At 40.2% G+C, this 26,776-nt stretch overlaps 1 protein-coding gene across 2 annotated transcripts in view; it reads left to right on the top strand.

The window, feature by feature from the left end:
• The window catches only part of Ppm1d (protein phosphatase, Mg2+/Mn2+ dependent 1D), a 38,992-nt gene extending 13,161 nt beyond the window's left edge, over nucleotides 1-25,831 (top strand). The window contains exons 2-6 of one of the 2 annotated variants that reach the window (XM_085695607.2): nucleotides 1,803-2,028; nucleotides 8,764-8,888; nucleotides 16,066-16,256; nucleotides 19,640-19,882; nucleotides 24,395-25,831. In XM_085695607.2, the coding sequence (XP_085551733.1) occupies nucleotides 1,803-2,028; nucleotides 8,764-8,888; nucleotides 16,066-16,256; nucleotides 19,640-19,882; nucleotides 24,395-24,952 (1,343 nt within the window). In that variant the 3' untranslated portion in view covers nucleotides 24,953-25,831. Of the gene's footprint in view, nucleotides 1-1,799; nucleotides 2,029-8,763; nucleotides 8,889-16,065; nucleotides 16,257-19,639; nucleotides 19,883-24,394 lie in introns of both variants that reach the window. The other variant, XM_048446743.3, reaches the window with a different exon arrangement.
• Nucleotides 25,832-26,776: the final 945 nt, after the last annotated feature.

Genomic DNA, 26,776 nt, shown 5'->3' with positions numbered 1-26,776 from the left:
GTATTACAGAATTGTTGACTTGTCACTAAATTTAATTAGACACTGTATAGTTTGGAATTGATCTGAGAGTTGCTACTTAATATTTTAGTTATCTTAAACATGCTTCTTGGGTCTGGAGAGATGGCTCAGAGGTTAAGAGTCCTGGTTGCTCTTCCAGAGGTCCTGAGTTCAGTTCCCAGCAACTAGATGATGGCTCACAACCATCTGTAATGAGATCTGGTGCCCTCTTTTGGCCTGCAGGCATACATGGAGTCTGAACACTGTGTACATAATAAATAAATAAATCTTAATTAAAAAAGAGTTTAAAAAATGCTTCTTAACTATTCATTCAAAGTATTGATTTTTTTCATTTATAAGATGGAATAATGGGAGTAATTTTATGTCTCAAAAGTTTATTGTTAAGTATTACCTAAAGTAATTCATGCAAGCTTCTTAGTATAGAGCCTTGTTCATGTGTTCAGTAAATGCTGATAGATGAGACATGGTTCAGCAGTTGAGAGCATGTGCTGCTCTTGCAGAGGACTTGACTTCAGTTCTCAGCACCGATGCCAAGAGATGAACAATTGCCTATAACTCTAGCTCCAGGGAATCTGATGGCCTCTTCTGGCCTGTTTTGTGCTCATAAAGGAACATGGTATATAATAGTCAATGACATACACACAAGTGAGAGAATATGGAAGGCAGCAGCAGGCAGGTCTCTTGAGTTCGCGATTAGGTTAGCTTGGTCTGTGTAGCAAGTTCCAAGCGAGCCAGGGCTGCATAGTGAGACCCTTTTCAAATATCTATCTAACTAAAAAAAAACAAAAAAAACCAAAAATTGTTAAAATTTGAGTATTTAAAAGTTGTTAAAAAAACAAGTAGCAATTTCTGGAAAGATTTAATGTGTGCTAGCTTCTGATGAAATGGTAATCATAATTGTAACATAGAGCTGGGCTAGAGTACTTGCGTGGCATGTAGGAGGCCTTGGGTTTATTTCCTAGCTAAGACAAACAAGACCAGTGTACCTTGCTTCTCCATGTAACCATGTCTGAGAGTTATCTGGAAGTAGAAAATCTGTCCTGTGATTTGTTTCAGTATTGGTTTATGGGTTATTATAGTTATTTATAGATTTTTTTTGTTTAGAGGATTAATTTAAATTCTCAAATAGTATGCTGGTTGGTTTTATGTCAACTTGACACAAGCTAGAATCATTTTGGAAGAGGGAACCTCAGCTGAGAAAATGCCCTCACCAGATTGACCTGTGGATAAGCCTGTGGTGCAGTTTCTTGATTGATGTGGGAGGACCCAGCTCACTGTATGCAGTGCCACCCCTTGGCTGATGGTCCTGTTCTGTAAGAAAGCAGGCTGAAAAGCCGCAAGGAGCAAGTCAGTAAGCATTCCTTTGTGCTCTCCGCCATCAGGCTCCTGCCCTGATTTTGATAATGAAATATGATATGGAAGTGTTAAGATGAAATAAACCCTTTTTTTTCCTGCCAAAATTGGTCATGGTCATGGTATTTTAGCAAAGCAATAGAAACCCTTACCTCAGACAAGCAGAATCTGAATGTATCGTCTCTTTCCTTCCTGTTCATTCATTCATTCTGGACTAGGAGTTGAATTTAGGACCTTGAGAATACTAGGCAGGTGCTTTGCTTCTGACTACATCTCCAGCTCAAGATGTTTTCCTTAAACTTTTTTTGTTGTACAAATTCAAGTGTTAACATGCTAATTTAAGAGGTGTTGCTTATTATATCCTAATAAGTGTGCTTATATATGTACCTGGAGAAGTAAAATATAAAATATTTTCTTTCTTATTACAGCAGAATGGCCAAAGACTATGACAGGTCTTCCCAGCACATCCGGGACAACTGCCAGTGTGGTTATCATACGGGGCATGAAGATGTATGTAGCTCATGTAGGTGACTCTGGGGTTGTCCTTGGAATTCAGGATGACCCAAAGGATGATTTTGTCAGAGCTGTGGAGGTGACACAAGACCATAAGCCAGAACTTCCCAAGGAAAGAGAAAGAATCGAAGGACTTGGTGGGAGGTAATTGTTTGTTTTGTCTGTCTTATTTTGGTTTTGTTTAGCCAGCTGTCTACATTGTCTTTTGTCTTTCTACATTTCCTCCACCACTCCCTATGTGGGCCAGCCTGCAAGTAACCCATTGTGTAACCCAGGCTGGTCTACAACTGGTGACCCTCTGCTTTAGTCTCCTCACTGCTGGGATTATACACATACCTTCCTCCCTTTCCCTCTCTTCTTTTGAGACAGACTCTTTTATAGCTGAACCTGACCTGGAACTCCTAATCTTCCTGACTCAATACTGACATATGGTTGAGAATCTGGGTAGAGCGAAACAGCTAGTCTGTGCCATGTACCTTACAGTTTATCCTTTCATAATCCTGGATTTTTACAAAAGTGCTCTCCTGTTTTAGTCTTCTGGGACCTGTGCCATAAGTACAGTGACATAAAGCACTGAGTGACAGGAATGACATTGTTTTCCATTTTTTCAGGTCTCTGTAGTATTTAGAAGGTGACAGTCTCATATCTTCGTCTTTACTTTGCCATGGAATCTTAGCTTGGTTGCAGTAGCTGGACACACACACACACACACACACACACACATTCTCTCTCTCACACATTTTTTTTTTAACCTGGAAAGTAGTTTTATTATCTATCACCAGCCACAAGGGTGTGTGACTGTGAGTTTGAGGCTGTCTTGAGCCACATAGCAAGTTACAGGTTAGCTGTGCTACATAGTAGAGATACTTTATCAAAAAAAACAAAACAAATATTGTCTATGCTCTCTCTGCCTATTCAGTCTCCATTCCCTTATCCTTGGCAACCACTGACCTGTTCACTGTTATAGTTTTGCTTATCCCAGACTATTATATGGTTAGAACTTATAGAAGCCCCCATACAAGGTTTTGTAGTAAATGAACTCATCATTTAGCTACTTATTCTCTGGGTTCTATATCATAGCCAATCATTCCTCTGCTGAAAAACTACTTGGAGACGCATGGCCTTCTCATCATGGTGAAAACACTTGCTTTGAAAGCTTTGGCACTTCCTGAGGAGTCGACAGACCATATTTTGAGAGACATTTTGCTAATGTGTACATGGCTTCACCTTTTAGATTTTAATTTTAAACTGGTATTTAAAAAGCTAAGCAATGTAGTTGAGACACAGGTTAATTTTTTCATATGGCAGCCAATAACTAGTTGGACAATTATACACCTCTTATTGAATTCTTACACTTTTATTTCATGGAAAGATTATGTTGAGTTTATCATTTCCTCCTACTTTTTCTGGTTAAGATAAACAACTGTCAGCTCTGTGGTAGGGCGGCATTTTTTATTGTGAAATGAAGCCCCTTCTGACTAGAGACTACATAGACCAGGTAGTTACAGTCCTTATTTGTGTGTATGTGTCTGAATGTATGCCACATGCATGCATGTGACCATGGAGTCCAGAAGAGGGCATTGGATCCCCTAGACCTGGAGTTAGAGGTGATGTGAGCCGCCAGTTAGGCTGCTGGAGCTGAGCTTGGGTCCTCTGTAAGAGCAGTAAGTGCTCTTTAATGCTGAACCAGCACTCTAGCACTGTAGGTAAAATCTTGTTAGAGGCTGCTGATTGTTGGGATATCTGAAACTCTCCTGACTGTGTTGAGTATTGGGGCTTATGCCTGTTATCCCAGCATTCTAGAGGATAAAGCAGAATTACCAGAAGTTGGTGGCCAGCCCAAGTTACATACTAAATTTTAGGTGGGCATGAATTACAAAGTGAGGCCCTGTCTCAAACAAATAAACAAAACCCCATCTCTCTAAAGTAAACTGTGTGGCCTTATTTATTTAAAACTTAGCTGTTAAGCCAGGCATGGTGATACATGCCTATAACCCCAGCATTTGGAGCAGAGGCAGGGAGACTGCTGCAGGTTAGAGGCCAGCCTTGTCTACAAAGCAAGTTCCTGACCAGCCAAGACCACCTAGCAACACCCTGTGTCAAAAAAGCTCTTGAGTTGTAATTTTCATGACTAGATTCCTGGGAATTCTAAGGATTGCTTTCAAGGTCCTTTGTCCTTGAAATTGCTGTCTTAAATACTTTTATTATTTTTTTTCTGTTACCTGTAGTCTTAAGTGAATCTACTTTTAGGCTATAAGGTATTTAATCTTATCAGAGATAGTGTACATATACTTGGGTCTTTTTCCATGTTTTTGTCTTTCATGTACTTATAATCTCTTGTCTCCTCTGAGTGTGAGAGAGGGAGACACACAGATGCAGAGAGATCTCATGCACTCTACTGTTTTTTTCTCTAGTCCCCACAGTATTCATTCTTTCATCTATTCATTCATTTATTTTTGAGGCAAGGTCTCACCCTAGTCCCCCACAATAGCTGTCTGTCTGCCTGCCTGCCTGCCTGCCTGCCTGTTTGTCTGTCTGTCTGTCTGTCTGTCTGTCTGTCTATCTATCTATCTATCTATCTATCTATCTATCTATCTATCTATCTATCTATCTATCTGTTTTTGAGACAGGGTCTCACTATGTAGCTCTGGCTGTCCTGGAACTTACTATGTAGACCAGGTTGGCTTGGATCTCTCAGAACTCTGCCTACTTCTGCTTACTGATTGCTGGGATCAAGCGCATGTGCCACCATACCTGGCCCCTATAATCTTTTAAATTGAATCATTATTTGATTTTTTTTTTGTCATTTCTGGAGATCAGACCCAGGTTTTCCACCTACTATGCAAATGCTCTGCCGCTGAGTTGTTACTAGTCTCTCTTGCTTTTTGTTTGTTTTGTTTTTTTGAGACAGGGTTTCTCTGTGTAGCTCTGGCTGCCCTGGAACTCAGAGATCTGCCTGCCTCCCTCCCAGGTGCTGGGACTAAAGGCTTGTGCCACCATGCCCAGCATGTCACTAGTCAGTCAGTCTCTCTCTCTTTTAAAGATTCATTTATTTATTATGTATACAGTGTTCTGCTTGCATATATGCCTGCATGTCAGATGAGGCACCAGATATCATTACAGATGGTTGTGAGCCACTATTGCTGGGAATTGAATCCAGGACCTCTGGAAGAGCAGCCAATGCTCTTAACCTCTGAGCCATCTCTCCAGGCCCATTAATTTCTTACTATACATTTTTAATATTGGTAGGCCTGATCCCTTCTAAACTCCCTGCTTAGTTTTTTTAGGAAAATATTTTTCTAGATTATATTTATTTTTAATAATTTATTTAGCTTTATTTTATGTATATTGGTGTAAAGGTGTCAGATCCCCTGGAACTGGAATTACAGACAGTTGTGAGCTGCCATGTGGGTGCTGGGGATTGAACCTGGGTCCTCTGGAAGAGCAGCCAGTGCTCTCTCTAACCTGCTGAACCATCTTCCAGCCCCTATTTTATTTTTTTTAACTTGAATTTTTAAAGTTATATTTTCTTTCGTTTTTTTTTTTTAACAGCCTTTAAAAAGAGTTTATGGTTTTTGCCTTTTCCCTTAAAAATACCATCTGGACAGTTGGACACATGCTTTTTGCCATTTGGGAACAGGTGTCTTTTTGCAAAAATTGAGCCATTTTATGATCAGTTATTTCCTGTCTTCCCTCTGTCCTGACCTAGGCAGTTGGCCAGAGCTCTTGTTTTTGCAGCCTTCTGTTGATGCACAGTCAGCTCTCTGCATGTCAGGCTGTTCTCTCCATTTGCCTCTTAATATATAACAGCAGCAGGGTATGCAGTAAAAGCAGTAGCTTGCAACATTGCTTTGGTTTTAGACTTTTTTTCTCCTTAAACAGCACATTATCTGTTGTATTTCTCAGACACCCGAAGACCATAATATCCTTGCTAATATAATTTCTAGAGAGTTCCTAATTTGTATTGAAGACAGCTGCTAAAATTGCTTTCAACTGGAGGCTCACCTTGTCAGTTGTAGTCTTTGAGAAAGAACACTGACTTTAAGATGACTTGAAGACAGAATATTGACGTCTGTTCTCATTGTATTTCTCCTGTTTCGTGTGCTTGTGAATGTCCAGTGTACCTTATTCTACCTCCAGTTGAGCCTCAGCATTGAACAAGCATAAGAAATGACTGTAAATTGAGTAAATTGGGAGCGTGGGGACTATGGAAGAGGGTAGAAGGAGAGGGGAGAGAAAGAGGAGAGTGGAGAAAAATATATAGCTCAATAAGAACAATAAAAAATTAAAAAAAATGACTGCCCTTGGTCTTCTAACTCTCCCTGTCTATAGAAATGAAAGTTGAACTTATTCTCCAAAGTGATGGTGAATGAAGGACTTTCTGGAGTTCTGCTCTGAACTGACATTTACTGCTGTGTTGATTTCTGCTTACTCTATACTTGTTTCAGTCTTTAGCTGTACTGTTGTCATACCACTGGTGACCACTGGCCACTGCTTAAGTTTAATAAAAATTATAGACTCAGTTCCTCATTTCCTACTTAGTGTTTGCTATCATTGTGGTTAGAATGAACATTTCCCACTGTTGCTCAGATCTCTTGGCTTGGTCCTATTTTTTTGTTGCTTGTTTTCTACTTTTTTCGTTTAGTCTTATATGTGATTGTATGTGTCATGGAAAGTGTGTGGAGGTCAGAGGATAATTAGGGAGTTTGTCTCTGCCTTTCACTTTATTTGAGACAGGGTTTCTTTATTCTTTTTTTTTTTTTTCCTGTCAAATACACCATGCCGGTGACCAGAAAGTTTCCTAGAATTCTCCTATCTTTCTGTGGAAATGCTGGGATTGCAGACATCCCTGCATCTGTGCCTGGCTTTTACATGAGTCCTGGAGACCTGGGTTTAGGTTTGAGACAGGGTTTTTCTGGAATAGTCCTGGCTGTCCTGGAATGTTGCAGGGAGTGGGGGCCCCTTTGTTTGTCCTGGCAGCCTGACTAGCTTACACCCGAAATAACCACACAGAAACTATATTAATTAAAACATTGCTTGGCCATTAGCTCTAACTTCTTATTGGCTAACTCTTACATATTAGTTTAACCCATCTCCATTAATCTGTGCATCACCACATACCTGTGGCTTACCAGCAAGATTCTAACCAGGGTCTTTCTGAGGCGGAGGATCCATAGCTTCTCTCACTCTGCCCTTCTTCCCAGCATTCAGTTCTGTCTTCTCCGCCTACCTAAATTCTGCCCTATCAGGCCCAAAGCAGTTTCTTTATTCATTAACCAATGAAAGCAACACATGATCAGAAGAACCTCCTACACCACTGGAACTCCCTTTGTAGACCAGGCTAGTCTCGAACTCACAGAGATCCTACCTCTGCCTCTTGAGTGCTGGAATTAAAGGTGTGCGTCTTGTGGATAGAACTGAGGTTGTCAGGCTTGGTGGCAGGCACTTTTTACCCCCAGAGCCATTTTGCTGGCCTTTCTCCTCAATTTTATTTGGAGATGAATTCTCATGTTGTCCATGTACACGTACATTTGATGATCCTCCTGCTCAGTCTCTTTAGTAGGTGAGATTACAGGCATCCACACCACCACACTTCAGGAACTGCTTTGTCTACTTGGTTTTTGAAACTGTCTCTCACTTTGGCCTGACCTTGCTGATTTGTGTAGGCTGAATGGCCAGCGAGTACCAGGTATCCTCATTTCTGCCTCCCCAGTGCTGCCTTCATCCAGTGTGTGCTACCAGCACTACCTGTCTTGATTTTATTTGGTTCCTGATGATAGAACTCAAGTTTTTCCTGTTTTTGCAGACTCTTTATTGACTCAGCTATCTTTGTAGTTCCTCTATTGTTGTTTTTTTAAAAAAAATCAGAGGGTGCTAGAGAGATGGGTTAGCAGTTGAGAGCACTGGCTGCTCTTCCAGGAATCCTAAATTCAATTCCCAACAACCACATGGTGGCTCACAACCATCTATAGCAGCAGTTCCATGGGATCAGATGCCCTCTTCTGGCACGCAGGTGTACGTGCAGCTAATAAATCTTTAAAAGATTTAGAGAATTTTTGTGTATGTGTATGTCATAGAGTATGACGCAGAGAAACCATGATTAATTTGAAATAAGTGTTAATTTTCTTTTAAGTAAATCCCATTCAGTCATACCAAGCACAGGATGAGCAACCATCTCAATAATACTTTTGGTTTTTTCCCCAAATAATTAACTATACTTATGAAAGTTTTAGGTACCCTGTGGTAACTAACTTCTTTGTATACTAATTAACAGTTTTATTGTTTTTATGGCAAAGTTGTAGGAGGATTTTCCTATTCTGTAACCCCATATGTGTATCTATAAAGCTCTTCTGTTCTCCAGGGCTAGTTTCATACTTTGAAATGTATAGGAATCATTGAATCAAGCAGACATTGAACCTTCTGCCACCACCTTCCAAGGGATTAGTCTAAGTCACTATGCCCAGCTCCTGTTAATCTGCAAGTCAGAAACATTGCAGCTGACATTCTTTTGTTTCTCTCATCCCTAAGAAACTGGAAAACCCTTTTAAGTTTATCTTATGTAAATGCTTTCCATCTATTGACTCTTTTTCACCTTCCCTGTTAAATTTGAGTCCTGTCGTCCTGGGCTTTTCTTTGTCCTGGCTCTTCATTTTCATACTATTTGCAGTTGGTTCTGTTTGGCCTGCTCTAGTCAATTTTTTTTCATGTAAATCCTACACTGTTTTGTTTGTCTTTTTATAGCCAAAACCTTGGCTTATTATATCTTTGTACTTGAAACATGTCATTTTGTGATAATGTAATCTCATTTTATTCCTTACATATCAGGCTTGGTTATATTTTAATAATTTAGACTACTTATGAACTTTATTCACTTTTTAGTGTGATGAACAAGTCTGGAGTGAATCGTGTAGTTTGGAAAAGACCTCGGCTCTCTCACAGTGGACCTGTTAGGAGGAGTACAGTCATTGATCAGATTCCTTTCCTGGCTGTAGCAAGAGCACTTGGTAAGATGGATTTATAATTGGTAAAATAATTTTCTATTTTCTGCATTATACAGGGGTAGAAGATGATATGGAGAGCTGAGGTCATCTGTGGTAAGGTTAGAGATGATGAAACTATGAAAATACTTTAAATGTGAAGATATATACTTCAGCACCAGTTGTTCTTTGCTTACAATTTATGTTTGTGGTTTTCTTAATTTTCATCTATACTTAGCGATATTTAGAGATCTGTGTGTCTGTCACTTAGATACATATATACCCGCATGCCTGTCCAGGCTTAATGGTGTAATTAAAACTATTTTTCAATATTATTGCTTACTTTGACCTTTAGTATCCTTAAGCTGCAGCAATTTGTTTTGTTTTTTAGCTAAATAAATTGTCTGTGCCAAAATAAAAATAATTTTTGTAGATATTCTGGTTTTAGAATAAAAACTAGAATTTTTTGTTTTGCTTTGTTTTTATATTATTTAGTTTTGAATATAATGAACAGATTTATTAAGGAAAATTTAGAGAACTCCCAATAGTAGGAGGGGATCAATGGAAAGAATATCCTTGTCTTATTTTTGAGACGGTCTTGCCAGGAGGTGGTGGTGCACACCTTTAATCCCAGCACTCAGGAGGCAGAGACAAGTGGATCTCTGTGGGTTCAATGTCAGCCTGGTCTTCAGCGCTAAGGTTGATCTGCTATCACTGTATGGCCCTGTGTGACCTTGTCCTCACAGTGATTCTCCTACTTCAGCCTCTCAAGTGGCTGGGCTTATAGGCGTGAGTCAAGATGCGTTGCTGAGACTAGAGAATTACAGCTAATGAAATACCTGTATTGGCTATCCTAAGATAGTTTTTCTAAAGAAAATTCTTGGGGCTGGAGAGATGGCTCAGCAATTAAGAGCAATGATTACTCTTCCAAAGAACCTGGGCTCAATGGTTCAATTCCAAGCACCAACATAGCAGCTCATAATGTTCTGTAACTAGTTCCAGAGGATCTTACACCCTCACACAGGTATATATGCAGGCAAACACCAATGCATGTAAAGTTAAAGATGAGAGAATAGCAATTTATTTCTGAAGTAGATACCTGAATACCCCAGTGTCAGGTGTTTTGGTAGGCTTTGGAGGTGTAATGCAGATAGACAGGCTGTTGTCACAGAATAACGCCATGTAGTTAGAGAGTTACAGTAGGCAGTGAAGTAGTAGATGGAGTAACTTTAGAGTAGGAAGGTGCCTTGAATGAAACAAATGGTGCTGCAATAAAGAAGAATTTAGAAAGGGAAAAGTTCTTTACACAGTGTGACTGAAATGCCACTTTTAGGGACTATTATTTTAGCTGTATCTTGAAAGTAGGGAAAGGGCTGGTTATGTGAAAAATGTTTCAGGCATGGATCCTGACCTGGGGAAGATTGTATAGTCTGTCAGGAGTTGTCAAAGTGCTGGGCTGAAATGTGGTTCAGTTGCTAGAGTGTCTGCCTAGCACATTCAAAACCCAGAGTTTACTCCCAGTACTGAGTAAACTAGGTGTTATGGTGCATACACCTCCCAGTATTTGGGAGATGGAGACAAAAGGATCAGAAGTTCAAAGTCATCTTTAATTACATAATGAGCTTGATTCAAGTCTGTTGGCATACAAGACAGACAGTCTCAAAAGTGAACAAAAAGGCTTCAGTTGGTGAGGTAGACATAAGTTGCAGTCAAAACACAGGCACACTGAAAGTATTGTGATTTTGAGACTAGATAATATAAACTATAAGAGATAGTTGACTGTTCCATGTCTCCCATGATGAGAAGGACATGGAATCCTTTATGTACTATTCTGCCCAAGAATGGGTAAGCTCAGTCTAGGTTAAAAGAGTCTAGAGAAATGATAGTCTGGTTGAAGTGGCTTGTGCCTTTAATTCCAGGAGGCAAAGTTAGGTAGAGCTCGGTGAGTTCAGGTCAGCCTGGTCTACTTGGAGTTCCATGTTGGCTGGGACCCTGCCTCACTAATAAGCAATTATGTTACAGGTAAATACTATCATGAGTATAATGTGGCTCATGCCTGTAATCCCAGTGGTCAGAAAGCAGAGGGAGGAGCATTCTTTAAGTTTGAGACTAGCCTGGTCAGTGAGCTCCTGGTTAGCTAGAACTACATAGTGAGATTCTGTCTCTAAAACCCAGAAATACCAACTAAAGGTTAAAGATGCTTTTCATTATGCCTGACAACCTGACTTTGATCTCTGGGTCCCATGTGGTTGTAGAGAGCGCCCCCTCCCTCAAGTTGTCCTCAGATCTCCATGTGCATCTCATGGCACATGTATATTCCCAACTAAATCAAATGGAGAACATGTTTATAAACAACTGACATAGTGAATATACATATGGAAAAACGTTCAACTTCACTAGTATAAGAGAAATGTGAAAAAAAACTGCATTGAGATCTCATCTTACTCTAGTCAGAATGATGGCCCTGTAGAAAATACCAAATACAGGTGAGGATGTGGACTAAATAAGCAGGGAAAAGTGTCAATATAATTGAATCTAGGCGATAGGTCTTCTTTGTCTTTTGTTTTTTTCGAGGCAGGATTTCTCTGTGTAACAGCTCTGATTGTCCTGAAACTTGCTTTATAGACCAGGCTGGTCTTACATGCACAGAGATCCGCCTGTCTCTGCCCCCTGAGTGCTGGCATTAAGGATATACGCCATCACCATCACCCACCTTTGTCTTATTTTTTAACCTTATTTTTGACAATTTTATCACTGTGTATAGTGTATTTTGTTTGTACTCATCCTCATTGTCTCCTTTTGTTCTCATCCCCCTGCTGAAGTTCTTCCTTCACATCTGTGTGTATGAGCACTGGTGCAGGTGTGTGGTACCCTGAGTTTAATTGGCATTGCTTGCATGAGCTGGGTAATTGTTACTTACTGGAGCACGCACAACTTCCCAGTAGCTGTGTCACTGAAGAAAACATTCCCCCTTTCCGGCAGCCTTTATCCGCCAGTAGAGCCTCAGAAAGGGGGGGGTTGTATTTGTGTAATTGTGTGTTTTGAGGTAGGGTCTCACTGTGTAGCCTAGTTTAGCCTCCACTTCTTGATCATTTAGCTTCTGATTTCTGAGAATTGAGATTAGGTGTGTGCTTTCAAGCCTAGACACATCTGCAACTTTTGTTTGTGTGTTGAGACAGTGTCTTTCTATGAAGCCCTAGAAAGCTGTAGAGCAGTGGTTCTCAACTTCTCTAATCTTGCAACCCATTAATACAGTTCTTCATGTTGTGGTGACCCCACCGTAAAATTATTTTCATTGTTACTTCATAATTAATTTTGCTACTGTTCTGAATCCTAATCAAACATCTGATAATCAGGATATCTGATATGCAACTGCTGTGAAAGGGTCGTGCGGGTCTAATGAGGTCAGGACTCACAAGATGAAAACCTCTGGCCTTGAATTTGCAATGTCGCCTGAACCTACATTGACTTGACTTTATTTATATTCTAGTCTTGACTTGACTCTTCCTGCCTCTTTCTTTGGGTTATACCCAACTAATTTTTGCCATTTTAGTTGATAAGTCTTGAGTTATCATATAATTAAACTGTTACGTTTGCCTTGATCATAATAATTTCAAAGTCAGGAGGTAGGTGCAATCCTTCTAGTTTCAGCATTTATGGAGGCTGAGACCAGGAGATATGTTTGAGGCCATCCCAGTGGGACTTGCTTCAAACCTTCCCCACCTTGAAAATAAGTAATGCATTGGAAACTGGAACTATATACTAGTTGTAGATTGCTCTCCTAACATGTTCCAGGCCCGAATTTGATCCCCCACACATCATCCCACCACATAGGAGGTACATCAGTTATTCCTGAGTAGTTTGTTGTTCTTTTCAGTGCTATATTAAACTTGGGGCCTTACACATACCAGACAAGTGTTCTTAACCACTGAACTATACCAATGGTTCGGAACAGGTAACTATTTAGTGCTGTGTGTGTGAAGTACAATAAGGATAAGATCTTTATCCTCATGCGCTAAGGAAGGAGAAGGACATTCATCAAGTGATTGTTTGTATGAAAAACTGGGCTGTTAACTACTTATATCTCAACTGTCCTTTTCACTAGGGAAGTATTGGCAGGAGGCTGTGAGTTCAAGACCAGTCTGGGTCTTGAACTTAGATATTATCTCAAAACCAATAAGAAACAAACCAGCAAACAAACAAACAAACAAAAAAAACTGAGGGAACACTTCCCTGACCTGACCTAGGTCTTGGGTTCAACACCTAGCACAACAAGAGACAGAAGGATATGTTGTGTACATTTACAGAGTTGTGTATCTAACACCATCCCTCAACTGTGTGCTCATGATATGTAGGGGCTGAGGGGTGAAGAGTAGGTGCACACGTGCCATAATGCTCTCAAACAGGTTAGAGAACATCTCCCAAAAGTTTCCTCCATCATGTGTGTGCTGGGAATTTAGTTCAGGAAGTCAGGCTTGGTGGCAAGTGCTTTTACCCACCAAATCATCTCATTGACTCATTTTTCTGTTTTTACCCCCCCTTTTGTTTTTAAGATTGGGTTTCATATAGTACATAAATTGGAGAACTTGCTGTGTGGCTGAGCTAGCCTAAACTCTTGATTTTCCTGCCTCCACTTCGCAAGTGCTGGTAGTATAATCATTGATTCTTCACCATGATGGGCTTCAAGATTTATGTCCTAACAAGTTACGTTGATTGTAGTTTTGAGAATAGATCACTGAAGAAGGTATTGGGAACCTCATGATAGGTCAGCCACAGGGTGGAGGACAGTTTGTGGGAAGTTGGTTGAAGGTCTAACATTTGCTGTTTCCTGTGTTCTTGCTAGCTTAGCTGGCAGGTGCCACACACAGGATCAAGCAAAGAAGCTCTCTGTAACGAGAGACTGCTCCTGGTGCCCTTTCAGCACCCTCTGCTGAGGGAAAAGGGGAAATGACCACCCAGCCAGCAATCAGCACCAATGCAGGAGGCTCCTCCTCTGAACTACAGAAATGATATTCTGTGATTCAATTAGGGAACTGGCTGGGTGACTTGTAATGAGCTTAAATTCAGACTCTAGGGGTTTTTACTAATGAATTTTAAGTAATCTGAAACCTTGTCTTCTTCATAAGAAGCCTGTCTTCTGTGTGTTGGGTGCATACTGCGCTTTTTCGTTCTTTTTTCCTTTTTTTTTTTTTTTTTCCCTGTGTAACAACCCTACCTGATCTGGAACTAGCTCTTGTAGACCAGGCTGGCCTCAAACTCAAAATCCACTTGCTTTGCCTCCCGATTGCTGGGATTAAAGGCGTGAGCCACCACAGCTTGGCTTTTTTTTTAATTTTAATTTTTATTTTTTTAATTTTTCAAGATAGAGTTTCTCAGTGTAGCCCTGGCTGTCCTGGGCCTCACTCTGTAGACCAGGCTGTCCTTGAACTCACGAGATCTGCCTGATTCTGCCTCCTGAGTGCTGGTATTAAAGGCGTGTGCCATCATGCCTGGCATGATATAGCCCAGAACAAGCCTGTTCTGTAGTCTGCTTTAAAATTTTTTTTCGTTTTAAAAATTTTGTGTGTAGGTGTTTTCCTTGCAAGTATGTCTGTGTACCATGTATACGTGCAGTGCCCTCAGAGGCCAGCTGAGGGTTCCAGATCCCATGAGACGGGAGTTACTGAAGGGTGTGACCTGCCATGTGGATACTGGGAATTGAACTATAATCCTCTGTAAGAGCAGCCAGTGTGCTCTTAACTACTGAGACAGCTCTCCAACCCCTGCTTTCTGTCTTTTAATGCTCATTCTTTTTTTAAAAAAAAAAAATTTAGCCAGGTGGTGGTAGCGCACGCCTTTAATCCCAGCACTCGAGAGGAGAGGCAGTCGGATCTCGGTGAGTTTGAGGCTAGTGTGGTCTACAGAGTGAGTTCCAGGACTGGCTCCATAGCTACTGAGAAACCCTGTCTTGAAAAACTTAGAAAAAGATTATATATGTATTTGTATATGTGCAATGCATGCCACAGCACATATGTGGAGGTCAAAGGACAACTTTTGAGAGTCAATTCTATCCTTCTACTGTGTGGGTCCTAGGGATAAAACTCAGGTTGTCATGCGTGGCAGCAGTCACCCTTAGTGATTGAACCATCTCACTGGCCTAGTGCCTATTAAATCTGTATTATCCGTTCTAAATTTCTTTTAATTAGAAAGGGAGGAAGTGGGCTGAGAAAAGATAGCCATTCATAAATAATTTATTTGGTGTTCTCAGTATAAGTGAAATTACCCATGAATAATTTTTTTCTATTCAATTCATCTGTATTTTTTATTATCCTGCTGGGCTGAGAAGGAATTCCAACATAATATTAGAAGTGACAATCAAGGCATAGTTTACTTTTTTGTTGTACTTAAAAGAGTATATACTTAATTATTTACCTCTGATTCTGGGGATCACACCTAGGTCTTTGCAAATGTGCAACAAGCTCTCTGGTTTCTGATGTATATCTTTACCCCATGGCATAGTTTTTATTTTTAAAATTTTTTCACTGGTATAGAAATTGTACCTACTGCTGGGTTACAGAAAGTCATATTTATTTGTTTGTTTGTCTGTCTGGTTTGTTTTGTTTTGTTTTGTTTTTTTGACAGGGTTTCTCAGCATAGCCCAGGTTGGTTTGGAATTTATTCTGTTTATCAGGGTGGCCTTGAACTCACAGAGATCAACCTACCTCTGCCTCCCAAATGCTGTGATATGACCACCACCACCACCACCAGGCTAAGGTTGTTTTTATTTAAGTATGCCTGTACTTTGAGCTAATTGTTTCCCATACCTTCTTATTAGCATTCTTCATGCTCCCTTTCTCTTTAGTCCCCATTGTTTTCTTCCCTAGACAGTTTCATTTCTAATTTTCTTCCATAAATACATGATCTTATGTACCTGCTTAAAACCTGGGAACCACAAAAGAAAGAAAACATGGGATATTCTGATACTGCTTAGTTCATCTTGCATTTTTCCTTAGCACTACTTTAAGGTTAAGGAAGATGTTTGCTGCAAATCCCCCTGCTAGTTCTTCAGCATGATGAGGGAATTCTCTTGTACCTAGTATGTTTACATGGGTTTTGAATATTGTCAGTGCTGTTCTGCTCCTAATGGAATAGACCTGTGGATTCTGCCGATGTGACACTCTTATCTTGAAAGTAATAATAACTACCGTCTGCTCCCTTCATCCAGGTGACTTGTGGAGCTATGATTTCTTCAGTGGTAAGTTTGTGGTGTCACCTGAACCAGACACAAGTGTTCACACTCTTGATCCCCAGAAGCACAAGTATATTATCCTGGGAAGTGATGGACTTTGGAATATGATTCCACCTCAAGATGCCATTTCCATGTGCCAAGACCAAGAGGAGAAAAAATACTTAATGGTGAGAAGTGACTCAGTGGTTTGATGCTGTCTGAAGTGTTTGGGTTATGTTGTCCATGGTGGTGAGTCTAGCTTAGGATGTTTGTCTTGTGTCTCATCATTTTTTCCTGAACAAACCTCATAACCATTTCCAGTGACTGTCCTTTTCCCATATATCTTTCAACCACTGGGCTTTTTTGTTTCTTTGTACTTGTCTACTTTGGATATTTTCTACAAGTATGGTCATATACCACAGCGCCTTTTTAATCTAGCATTTGTTTAGTATAATGTGTAGAGTGGTGTTTTGTTATGCGCACGTCATGAGCTCCCCCAGAGACCACCAGGGGTCCAAGTTTGTATGCAAAAATCAAAGAGCCTTTATTGCAAGCTTGAGCCTGGGCTCACTGTCCTCTCTGACACAGCTGGATCAGGGAGAGCACTGAGCTCAGCTATGGCAGGATTTTTAAGGAGTAAAGAATGGGGAGGGGGAAGGGATTCTGGATTCAGATGGGGTTGAACTCCTGAGTGAGGTGATAAAAGTCTTATCAAGGGGTTGGAGAGATGGCTCAGCAGTTAAGAGCATTGCCTGCTCTTCCAAAAGTCCTGAGTTCAACTCCCAGCAACCACATGATGGCTCACAATCATTGTAATGAGGTTTGGTGCCCTCTTCTGGCCTTCAGGCATACACCCAGACAGAATATTGTATACATAATAAGTAAGTAAATAAATAAGGAGAAAGAAAAAAAGAAAGAAAAAGAAAACAAGAACAAAAAAACCCAAAAGTCTTCAAAAGTCTTATCAAACAGGGATTGGTACTGATGTTGCTGCAAGGAAATTGGTAACCTCTGTACAAGTTAGGTAAGGTATTCTTAATGTTTTGGAGCATCTAGTACTTGTTTGTCTCAGTTCTGATTGGTCACCCGTAGGGTACAGTTTGTGGCTGTTCCTGGTTATTGTAACAGAGAGGTCTAGTCCCAGTATTGTTAGTTTGCAGCCTGTTATGGCTGCACTGATGTTATGTTAGGCCTCTTCAGTTTGTTCTCTGGCACTAAGGATTGAATTCAGAATGTAACAGATGCTAGGCAAATGCATTAGCCCTCCAGCGTTTTTTTTTTTTTTCCTTTTACTTTGCTGAGATAGGGTCTTTCCTAAATTGATTAGGTTGACCTAAAATTTGGCTCTAATTTTGGAATTAATCCTTCTGCCTTACCCTCCTGATAGTTAGGATTACATGCATGCACTACCATGCTTTGTGTTCAATCCTCAGCACCTAATAAGGAAATCAAAGAGACTGTATAAATCTTAATCTCATCAAATTGTGAGTTAGTTAAAGCTAAGTGTTGTTGAAATCCATTTTTATTACTCAGAGACTTAGTGTTTTGCAGTTAGTGGTTATTGGATAACAAAGATGAGATAACTTGTGGGGCAGTGCTGGTGCATGACTTTATCCCAGCAATTGGGAGACAGGCAGCCTGGTAGACATAGTGAGTTCCAGAGCTATAGAAGAGACCCTGTCTCAGAAAAGAAAAAAGCTCGTATGGAATGTTTTTCTCCATGGAGCTTTGCTGGGAAGTAGAGCAGATCTTCTGAAAAAGTGAAAGGCAAAGGAATACATCACAGTGAGTCCTTCTGATCGCTGGTGGTGCAGTGGTGAACCCTGTGTCCTGCAGAGTTTGGGAACTCAGGAGTTATTGGTGAACACTGGCACAGCCCTTAGTCAGTTTAGATGTGCACTTTCTACCTTTTGTAGACCAGGCTAGCCTTGAACTCAAACTGTGATCTGCCTCTTGATTTGCTGGAATTAAAGACATGTGCTACCACGCCCGGCCTGGTTTGGGTTTTTTGAGATAGCCTCCATTGTAGCTCAGTCTGGTTTCAGACTCAGAGCTGAGGCTGGCCTTGCACTCCTGACCCTCCTCCCTTTGTTCACAAGTGGTAGTGTTACAGGTGTGCCCTATCATGCATGTTTCTCCTTTTCACATCACTGAAATTAGAATCCTTTTCCCAAACGGTATACAGTAATTTCATAGGAGTGGTGTTTTTTATGGTTCATAAAATGTTTCTGTAACTCAAAACTCATAATAATTCCACATTAAATCCACTTCTGAGTGTAGTATTGAACATCTATAATCGTAATACCTGGGACATGAGGCAGGAAGACTGCCAGTTCCAGGCCAGCCTTGGCTACACAGTGAGATCTAGGATGTTCCGGGCTGTGAGTTATCAGTGTGGGTGCCTGTTCTTGGGCACCAGTGATCTCCCTACTGTTTTCTGAGTCTGGCACTGCTGGAATATGTCTCCATGGTGGGCTCAGAAGCTCCTTTTTTAGAAAATTGGCTCCTGTAGCATTTTTTCTACCATGCTTAATTGCCCTTTTTTTGTTTTGTTTTGATTTTCCGAGACAGGGTTTCTCTGTAGCTTTGGAGCCTATCCTGGAACTAGCTCTTGTAGACCAGGCTGTTCTCGAACTCACAGAGATCCGCCTGCCTCTGCCTCCTGAATGCTGCGATTAAAGGCATGTGCCACCATTGCCCGGTGCCTAATTATCTTATTTGTTAATTGTATTTATAATAATTTACTTGCTTTTAAGCTTTTAAAGATGACTTCTCTGTTGGAATGCTCAGTCCTTTTTTTTTTTTAAATAAAAAAAGACTTCTCTGTAACTTTCCTAAAGTTAGACAAGACCAAATTTCTTGATTAAAGAGATAAAACTACAAGAATCAACACTTGTTGCTGTTTATTTTCAGGTTGGTCTCTCTTTATATTCCAGCCTGGTAGAAATCCTCTTCTTTGGCCTCTCCAGGGCTGAGATTAGAGGCTTATACCATCACTCTGGCACATGTGTGTCAAATTTAACCACAAGAAAAGATCTTACTTTATATTATTATTATTATTATTTTAAATTTTTTAGGCTGGGTCTCTATAGCACTGGCTGTCCTGGGACCCATCAGGCTGGCTTCAAACTCAGAGATCTGCCTGTCTCTGTCTTGGAGTGCTGGAATTAAAAGTGTGCCCTGTCAACCTTATTTTATTTTTTAAATTTACAGATGCATTATTTTAACATGATTATAGAACCTTTGAATAGTGTTTGAGAATTGAATTTTATTTACTTATTTGGTCATACTTAACATTGTTTTTAGTAAAAGCATTTTTTATATTTTTTGTTGTGTTTATGCATGTTGTTATGCATGTGTATTTGTCAGAGAGCAGCTTGAAGGGGAGCCGGTCCCTCCTACCTTTGGGTCTAGGGGACTGAACTGGAGGAGTTGAGTCATTAGACTTGGTGACAGACACCTTTACCCATTGAGGCATCTCACCAGATCCACCTAGGTTTTTCATTTGATATGTATGTATTAGTAAGTTAATGAGAGTTAATGTTCTTCCTTCTTGTTCTTTTAAATATAGGGTGAGCAAGGCCAATCCTGTGCCAAAATGCTAGTGAATCGAGCGCTTGGCCGCTGGAGGCAGCGTATGCTCCGTGCAGATAACACGAGTGCCATCGTAATCTGCATCTCTCCAGGAGTAGATAATCAGGGGAACTTCACCAATGAAGATGAGCTCTTCCTGAACCTGACTGATAGCCCTACTTATAACAGCCAAGAAACCTGTGTGATGACTCCCTCCCCAAGTTCTACACCACCAGTCAAGGTATTTAGTGCTACCAGGGTATGTGTATGTTTAAATGTGTAGGCCAGAGGGCAACCTTTTGTCTTTCTTTAGATGCCATCTAGTTTTCTGAATTGAGGTCTTCCTGGGACCTTGAGTCAACCAAAAAGTTTAGACTGGCTGGTCAGCAAGTTCCAGGGTGTCTGTACCTTCTCAGCCTGGGATTACAGCCATGTGCCACCATGTCTAGCTTTTTACATGGATTCTGGGGATCAAACTCATGTCCCAATACCTAACACAAGGAACACTTTGCTGTCTGAGATTTCCCCAGTCAATTTCTACAGTTTGAAAGTTATATTAGTATTGCCTAAAATTCATGCTTAGAGTGTTTGTGTGTGTGTTACTTACTTTTCTATTGCTGATAAAACACCGTGACCAAGACAACTTATAAAAGAAGTTTATAAAGAACTTAAAAAGTATTTAATTTGACTAAGAGTTTCAGAGGGTTAGAGTCTATGTGTATGAGTGTTTTGCTTGAATGTATGTCTGTTCACCCTGTGCATGCCTGGTGCCCTCAAAGGTTAGAAGAGAGCATTGGATAGTTGTGAGCTGCTGTGTGGGTATTAAGAATTGAACCTGGGTCCTCTGGAAACACAAGTACTCTTTAAGATTTATTTATTTATTATGCATACAATGTTCTGTCTACATGTATACCTAAATGCCAGAAGAGGGCACCAGATCTCATTATAGATGTTTGCGAGTGGTTACTGGGAATTGAATTCAGGAATTCTCTGGAAAGAATAGACAGTGCTCTTAACTGCTGAGCCATTTGTCAGCCCTGAGAGCTACATCTTGATTCATAACCAAGGGAGTACTGGGAGTCTCTCAAGTCTTTTGAAACTTCAAAATCTGTCTTTGGTGACACACATCTCCTGACAAGAACATACTTCCTAATTCTTCCCAAACAGTTCTTCCAGTTGGAGACCAAGTATTCATTTTATATATTTATTTATTTGAGACAGTTTTTTTTGTGTAGCCCTAGCTGTTCTGGAACTTACTCTGTAGATCAGGCTGACCTTGAACTCGTAGAGATCTGCCTGTCTCTACTTCCTGAATGCTGGGATTAAAGGCATGCACCACCATCACCCCTTTATTTTTGGGACAAGGTCCTCTGTAGTCCTTGGTGACCTCAGACTGGTTGTATAGCTGAGGATGACCTTGAATTCTTGGTCCTCTTTCTTTTGTCTCCCAAGTGCTGGGATTACAGTTATCTACAATCATATCTGGTTAATTAAAATAGAATTTTGGATTTGAATTAAGTTCAAGAAAATGATGGATCTTTGCTATATAATTTATTTCTTGAAAGAATTCCCTTCCCTCTGCCCAGATAGACAGCCAGGGTTTGTGACTGCTGGGCACACCGCCACTAAGCGTATCTTCCGTTTTCAGAGAGCTGTCTTCTCACAGGACTAACTTGAAGCCTATTGTATGTATGTAACCTAATAGAAAAATGACTGTGGTTACTAATAAATGTTAACATGTAGAATTTATTGATCCTGTTTTGTGAATCTATGAATATTTGTAAAACTTTATAAATTTGTGAAACACTTGTATACCTAATAGTTCATTTAATCTATAATCCAGAGATATCATAATATGATCCACATTATCAATAATAACACTGAGAGATTATTTTGAGCAAAGTTGTATAAAATCAAGATTGAACTGGCCCTTAGGATATTGGACCTTAAACCTGGCTTTTTTAATTACCATGGGTAAAAAACAGAATTATCTTCTCATTTTAATTGTTTGACACATGATTTCAGGCCTCCATCGTGATCTTCCTACCTGAGTGCTGGGGTTACAGAAATATGCCACCATGCCTGACTATTCCTATTTCCTAGTGCAGATTAAAATGGAATGAGTTTAAGATGTGCTGAGATGGGGCTAGAGAAATGGCTCAGTGGTCTAGAGTGCTTAACCACTGCTCGCTCAGGGGACTTGAGTTTGGTTTCCAACAGGCAGCTCAGAACCACACCTGATCTAGCTCCAGTGGATCTGACACCCTCTTCTGAACTCCTACGGCACCCACACACATAAATAAAACTAATCGAGTATTTTAATAAAAACATATGCTGAGAAGCAAAGTTAAGTGAACACAACGTTTCTGTTTCCTGGCTTATTTAGAAGTCAGTTAACCTGGCTCTGTGAGAGTTTAGTTTTTAGGAGAATCAACCATTAACATGAGAAATAAAGCAGCATGCTGCTTTATCTATCAAGCATATTGAAAAAGTGTCAGTGAATTGGGTGTTTTTGTTTTGTTTTGTTTTGTTTTGTTTTGTTTTGTTTTCTACTCGATAGACTCTCTGTAGCCTCGGCTGGTCTGGAACTCCTGCTTCTCCTGACTCCCCCTTCCCCATGTTATTATTACAGGCCTGCTCTAGCACACAGGCTTTGGAAACACTTTTAATTTGGGTATTGTGCTCCTGCAGGTCAGTGTCTGGAGTTTATTATTACTATTTTGCTAAATTTTCACACATACGGCAAAAATATACATACAATAAGGTGAAGTGTAGTCTATCATTTGTAATGGACAATTACAAGATTTTTTTGGGGGGGGGTGGGTCTTGTTTGCTTGTGTTTTGCACTAGGGTAGATCTGAAGGCTAGTGGATGCTACATTCTGAACCATCTCACCAGCTCATAATACTTCAAAATCAAAATCTTTGTTTGTTTGATGTTAGTGTTTTGAAATAGGATCTTTTGCATCACAGGCTGCCTTCAAACTCTATATACCTGATGCTGGCTGTGAACTGATTGTCTTACCTTCATCTCCTAAGTGCTGGCATTGCAGGTGTGCACTTGTACACTTGGCTTGCTTAAAAGAAATTTCATGTTAGAGGTTTCTTTCCAAGGCAGGTACAGTTATGTGTACCTCTCAGAGAGTTGGGGTAGAAGGACCATGGGTTGAAGGAAAACTACATTACTTTCTTGATCCTTAACAGCTCATGTTGTGATGCCTCCTGTAATTCTAGAACCTAGAGGGCTTAGACAGGAGAATCACTGAGCTACAGAGTGAGATGCTGTCACAACAAACATTTCTTAGCATATGTCTTGGGTAATATTAGCAAGATCCTATCTTGGAATGGAAAAGGAGGGGCCAGAGAGATGTCTCAGTGGGTAAAATGTGTGATGTGCAAGCAGGATGCCTTGTGTCTGAATCCCCGGAATCTATGTGAAAGTTGGACATATAGTGGGAACATTTGTAATCCTAGCACCACTGTGGGGAGATGGAGTGCAGAGGACGGGGATCCCTGGAAACTCACGGGCCACGGGCCAGCTAGCCTGGTACACACAACAGGAAACAAAAACAAAGTGACCTGTCTCAAATGAAGTGGAAGTCAAGACCAACTTGCAAGGTTACTCTTTGATCTTCACACAAGCACCCACACTCACACACAGAGATGTACACACACATATACTGCATATACACATGCATATACACTTATATCTGGCATGGTGACACGCATGTGAAATTCTAGTGTTTGGGAAGCTGAGATGGGGGATTCTCAGTTTCAAGGGCCATGTAGAGAGTTTGAGATGACTCTAGGCTACATAGTGAGACTATCTCCACAAAAGGAAAAAAAAAAGTTTATTGCCATTCTTGTTAAGGTCCTTTTGTGACCCGTTTTCTCAGTTGATGGGCAAATTACTATCTATCTGAGTTTCCATTATAACATAATTGCTTTAATTTTGTACTTCACATTTTCTACACGGATTATAGTCACAAATTAAAATTTAGGAAGTTGATGTTGTTGGCTTTTTTTTTGAGACAAACTCACAGAGATCTGCCTGCCTTTGCCTCCCGAGTGCTGAGTTCGAGGCTAGCCTGATCTACAAGAGCTAGTTCCAGGACAGACTCCAAAGCTACAGAGAAACCCTGTTTTGAAAGACAAAACAAAACAAAACAAAAAACAAAAAAAGAGAAAAGTGTGTGGCATAGGTGGCACACACTTAATCTCAGCACCAGGAAGATAAAAGCAGGCAGATCTTTGAGTTTGTTCAAGGCCAACCTGGTCTACATAGTGAGATCTAGGACAGCAAGAGAGTTACAAAGAAAAACTCATTAAATAAAGTAAGCAAGTAAAGAAAGAAAATATGGAGTTTGGGTAAAGAAATTAAAATATAAATAGCAGTAATTTTGCTCTTTTCTGCATCTAGCACAGTGTGAATGGCTTGGCAAAGTGTGTGCGTTTGGCTATTTTAAGGAGTCTTGTTTTGTAGCCGTGAAGTATCTTACTTGGTCCAAAATGCATTTGAGATATACCAGTGAGCACATGAGTCTTTTCCATGTGAAGGTGGGGCTCCTCTGTTGCTACCTTTGTATTGATTACTTTCTTTGCAACACATGCCCCCTCTCCCAACTTGATGCAATAAATATATTGTGAAGGAAGTGAGTGCATTCTATGGTTTTGTTTTCTTAACAACATCATAGGAACTTAGTGTGTCATTTTATTGAACTTAAGGATAATTATTTTTCCTTTTCTTTTTCTAGTCATTGGAAGAAGATCCATGGCCAAGGCTGAACTCTAAGGACCACATACCTGCCCTTGTTCGTAGTAATGCCTTCTCAGAGAAATTTTTAGAGGTCCCAGCTGAGACAGCTCGAGGGAGTATCCAGACTGTAGTGATGACCTCAAAAGATTCAGAGGCACTTGAAGAAAACTGTCCAAAAGCCCTGACTTTAAGGATTCATGATTCTTTGACTAATGCCCTGTCAGTTGGCCTGGTGCCGACCAATTCGACAAATAACATCATGGACCAAAAAAATTTAAAGATGTCAACTCCAGGTCAGATGAAGGCTCAAGAAGTTGAAAGAACCCCTCCAGCCAATTTTAAAAGGACATTAGAAGAATCCAACTCTGGCCCCCTTATGAAGAAGCACCGACGAAATGGCTTAAGTCGAAGTACTGGGGCCCAAGCTTCGAGTCTCCCTGCAGCATCTCAGCGCAGGCACTCGGTCAAACTGACCATGCGGCGCAGACTCAGGGGTCAGAAGAAGATGGGAAATCCTCTCCTCCAGCAGCACCGGAAAACTGTGTGTGTGTGCTGAGATGGACCTGGAAAGTGGGTACTTCTACCTAGGATGTGAGGGCTTTTTAATCTTGGTGCCGAAGTTGAACTTTTTTTTAAGGGGATAAAATAAAGAGTATACCGTTTGACTTTTTGGAATTTAACAGTTTTATCCTGGCCTTGTACTTGCCTGTATTATAAATGTGAATTTTGTAGATGTAGGGAATAAGTTGCTGTAAAATGTGTGTAAATTTGTATCCTTTACACAAGTTCAGTCTCTTACTCTGACACAGAAATGTGACAACAGGGCTAATGTTGAAGAAAAATCAGAAGAATCTCTAAGATTTAAACATGGTTAAACTTTTTAAAATGCTTATTACATACTTGTATACACCATTTGTGAAGAACACATGACTTTTTAAAGACAATTAGTAAGCAAACTGGAAAAGTGATGTATTTTCATAGTGATCTGTGCTCCACTTAATGTTTCCTAGGGACCATTAGTGTCTTTTAAAAATAATATTATTTCTCATTTCATAATCCATAACTAAACATTTCATAGGAAAAGCATTGAGCCATGCCAATGTAGCTGATTTTAGTCTTCTTGTCTACTTATACTATGCAGTATCTCTTAACTTCAGTAACATTTTTCTAGAACAGTACATCTGATGTGCTTACTGAAATCTCTGGCATAGAAGGAGGTGTGTGTGCCTAAAACACCATCATTTCCCAGATCAGTGGCATTAGGACATATAGTTACCCTCTTCTAGTGTTTGCTTAAAACACGTGACTTTTTCTTTATATTTCAGTAACAGATGGTGCTGCTAATTCCCAACATTTCCTAAATTATTTTATATCCTACAGTTTTCATTGGTTATGAGTGTGTCCATCTAATAAATCAGTGAACTGTTGGTCTTTATGTTGCTGGCGTTTTGTTGGTGACTCTTCATGGTAGGTACTAACATCAGTTGTGTAAGATATCTGTGCTTTCTTGACTTAAAATACATATAATACTCATTTTTTTGCACTGAGTTCTTATTTTAATATAGAACACATAGGAACAAACTAAATATCTAACAGTTATCTATTCAGTTATAGCTTGTGAGTGTTCAGTAAAACTCTGGCCCTTTCTTTGGTAATACAATAAAACCTAAAGGGAAATACTGAAGTACCAAGAGTATACAAATGTGTGTGTGTGTAATTGTACTCTTCAACTTTGAATCTGGAATAAGAAGCCTCATTGAGGGCTGGGGATGTGGCTGAGTTGATAGAGTGCCTGCCTCACACATGAAGTCTGCTCCAGCAATGCATAAACCAGGTATGTTGGAATAGGTCTGTAATCCTTGTACTCAGGAGGTAGAAGCAGGAGGATCAGGGATTCAAAGTCATCCTCAGCTTCAAAGTTTTAGGCCAACCTGAGATATATGAGACTGTCTCAAAACAATAATGGATAAAACAAAACCAGAGAGAGAAATGTGGGTCAGGCATTGTGACCAGGAAAGGTAAAAGGATTAGGGGTTTAGTGTAATTGAGTGTTTGCCTTGTAGTTTCAAAAACATGTATATGATTATTTTGCCTGCATGTAAGTATATATACCATGTGCATGTTTAGATAGAGGCCAGAAAAGGGTGTCAGATCCCTTGGAACTGTAGTTACAGATAAGTTGTGAGCCACCAAGTGGGTGCTGGGAACCAAATCAAAGTTCTCAGGAAGAAAAGCCAGTACTCTTAACTGCTGAGCCATCTCTTCAGACACAGGGCCCTGCATTTGATACCTAACTCTAGCAAAACGAAGATTGACTTCGCTGTGCTATGCTATTTACTACATGAGGTAGGATACTGTCTCGTGGGGTGGCATTGTTGAA

This window comes from Myodes glareolus, chromosome 9, assembly GCF_982192425.1.
Source record: "Myodes glareolus chromosome 9, mMyoGla1.1, whole genome shotgun sequence".
NCBI lineage: Eukaryota > Metazoa > Chordata > Mammalia > Rodentia > Cricetidae > Myodes > Myodes glareolus.
This window is presented reverse-complemented; position numbering and strand designations above follow the sequence as displayed.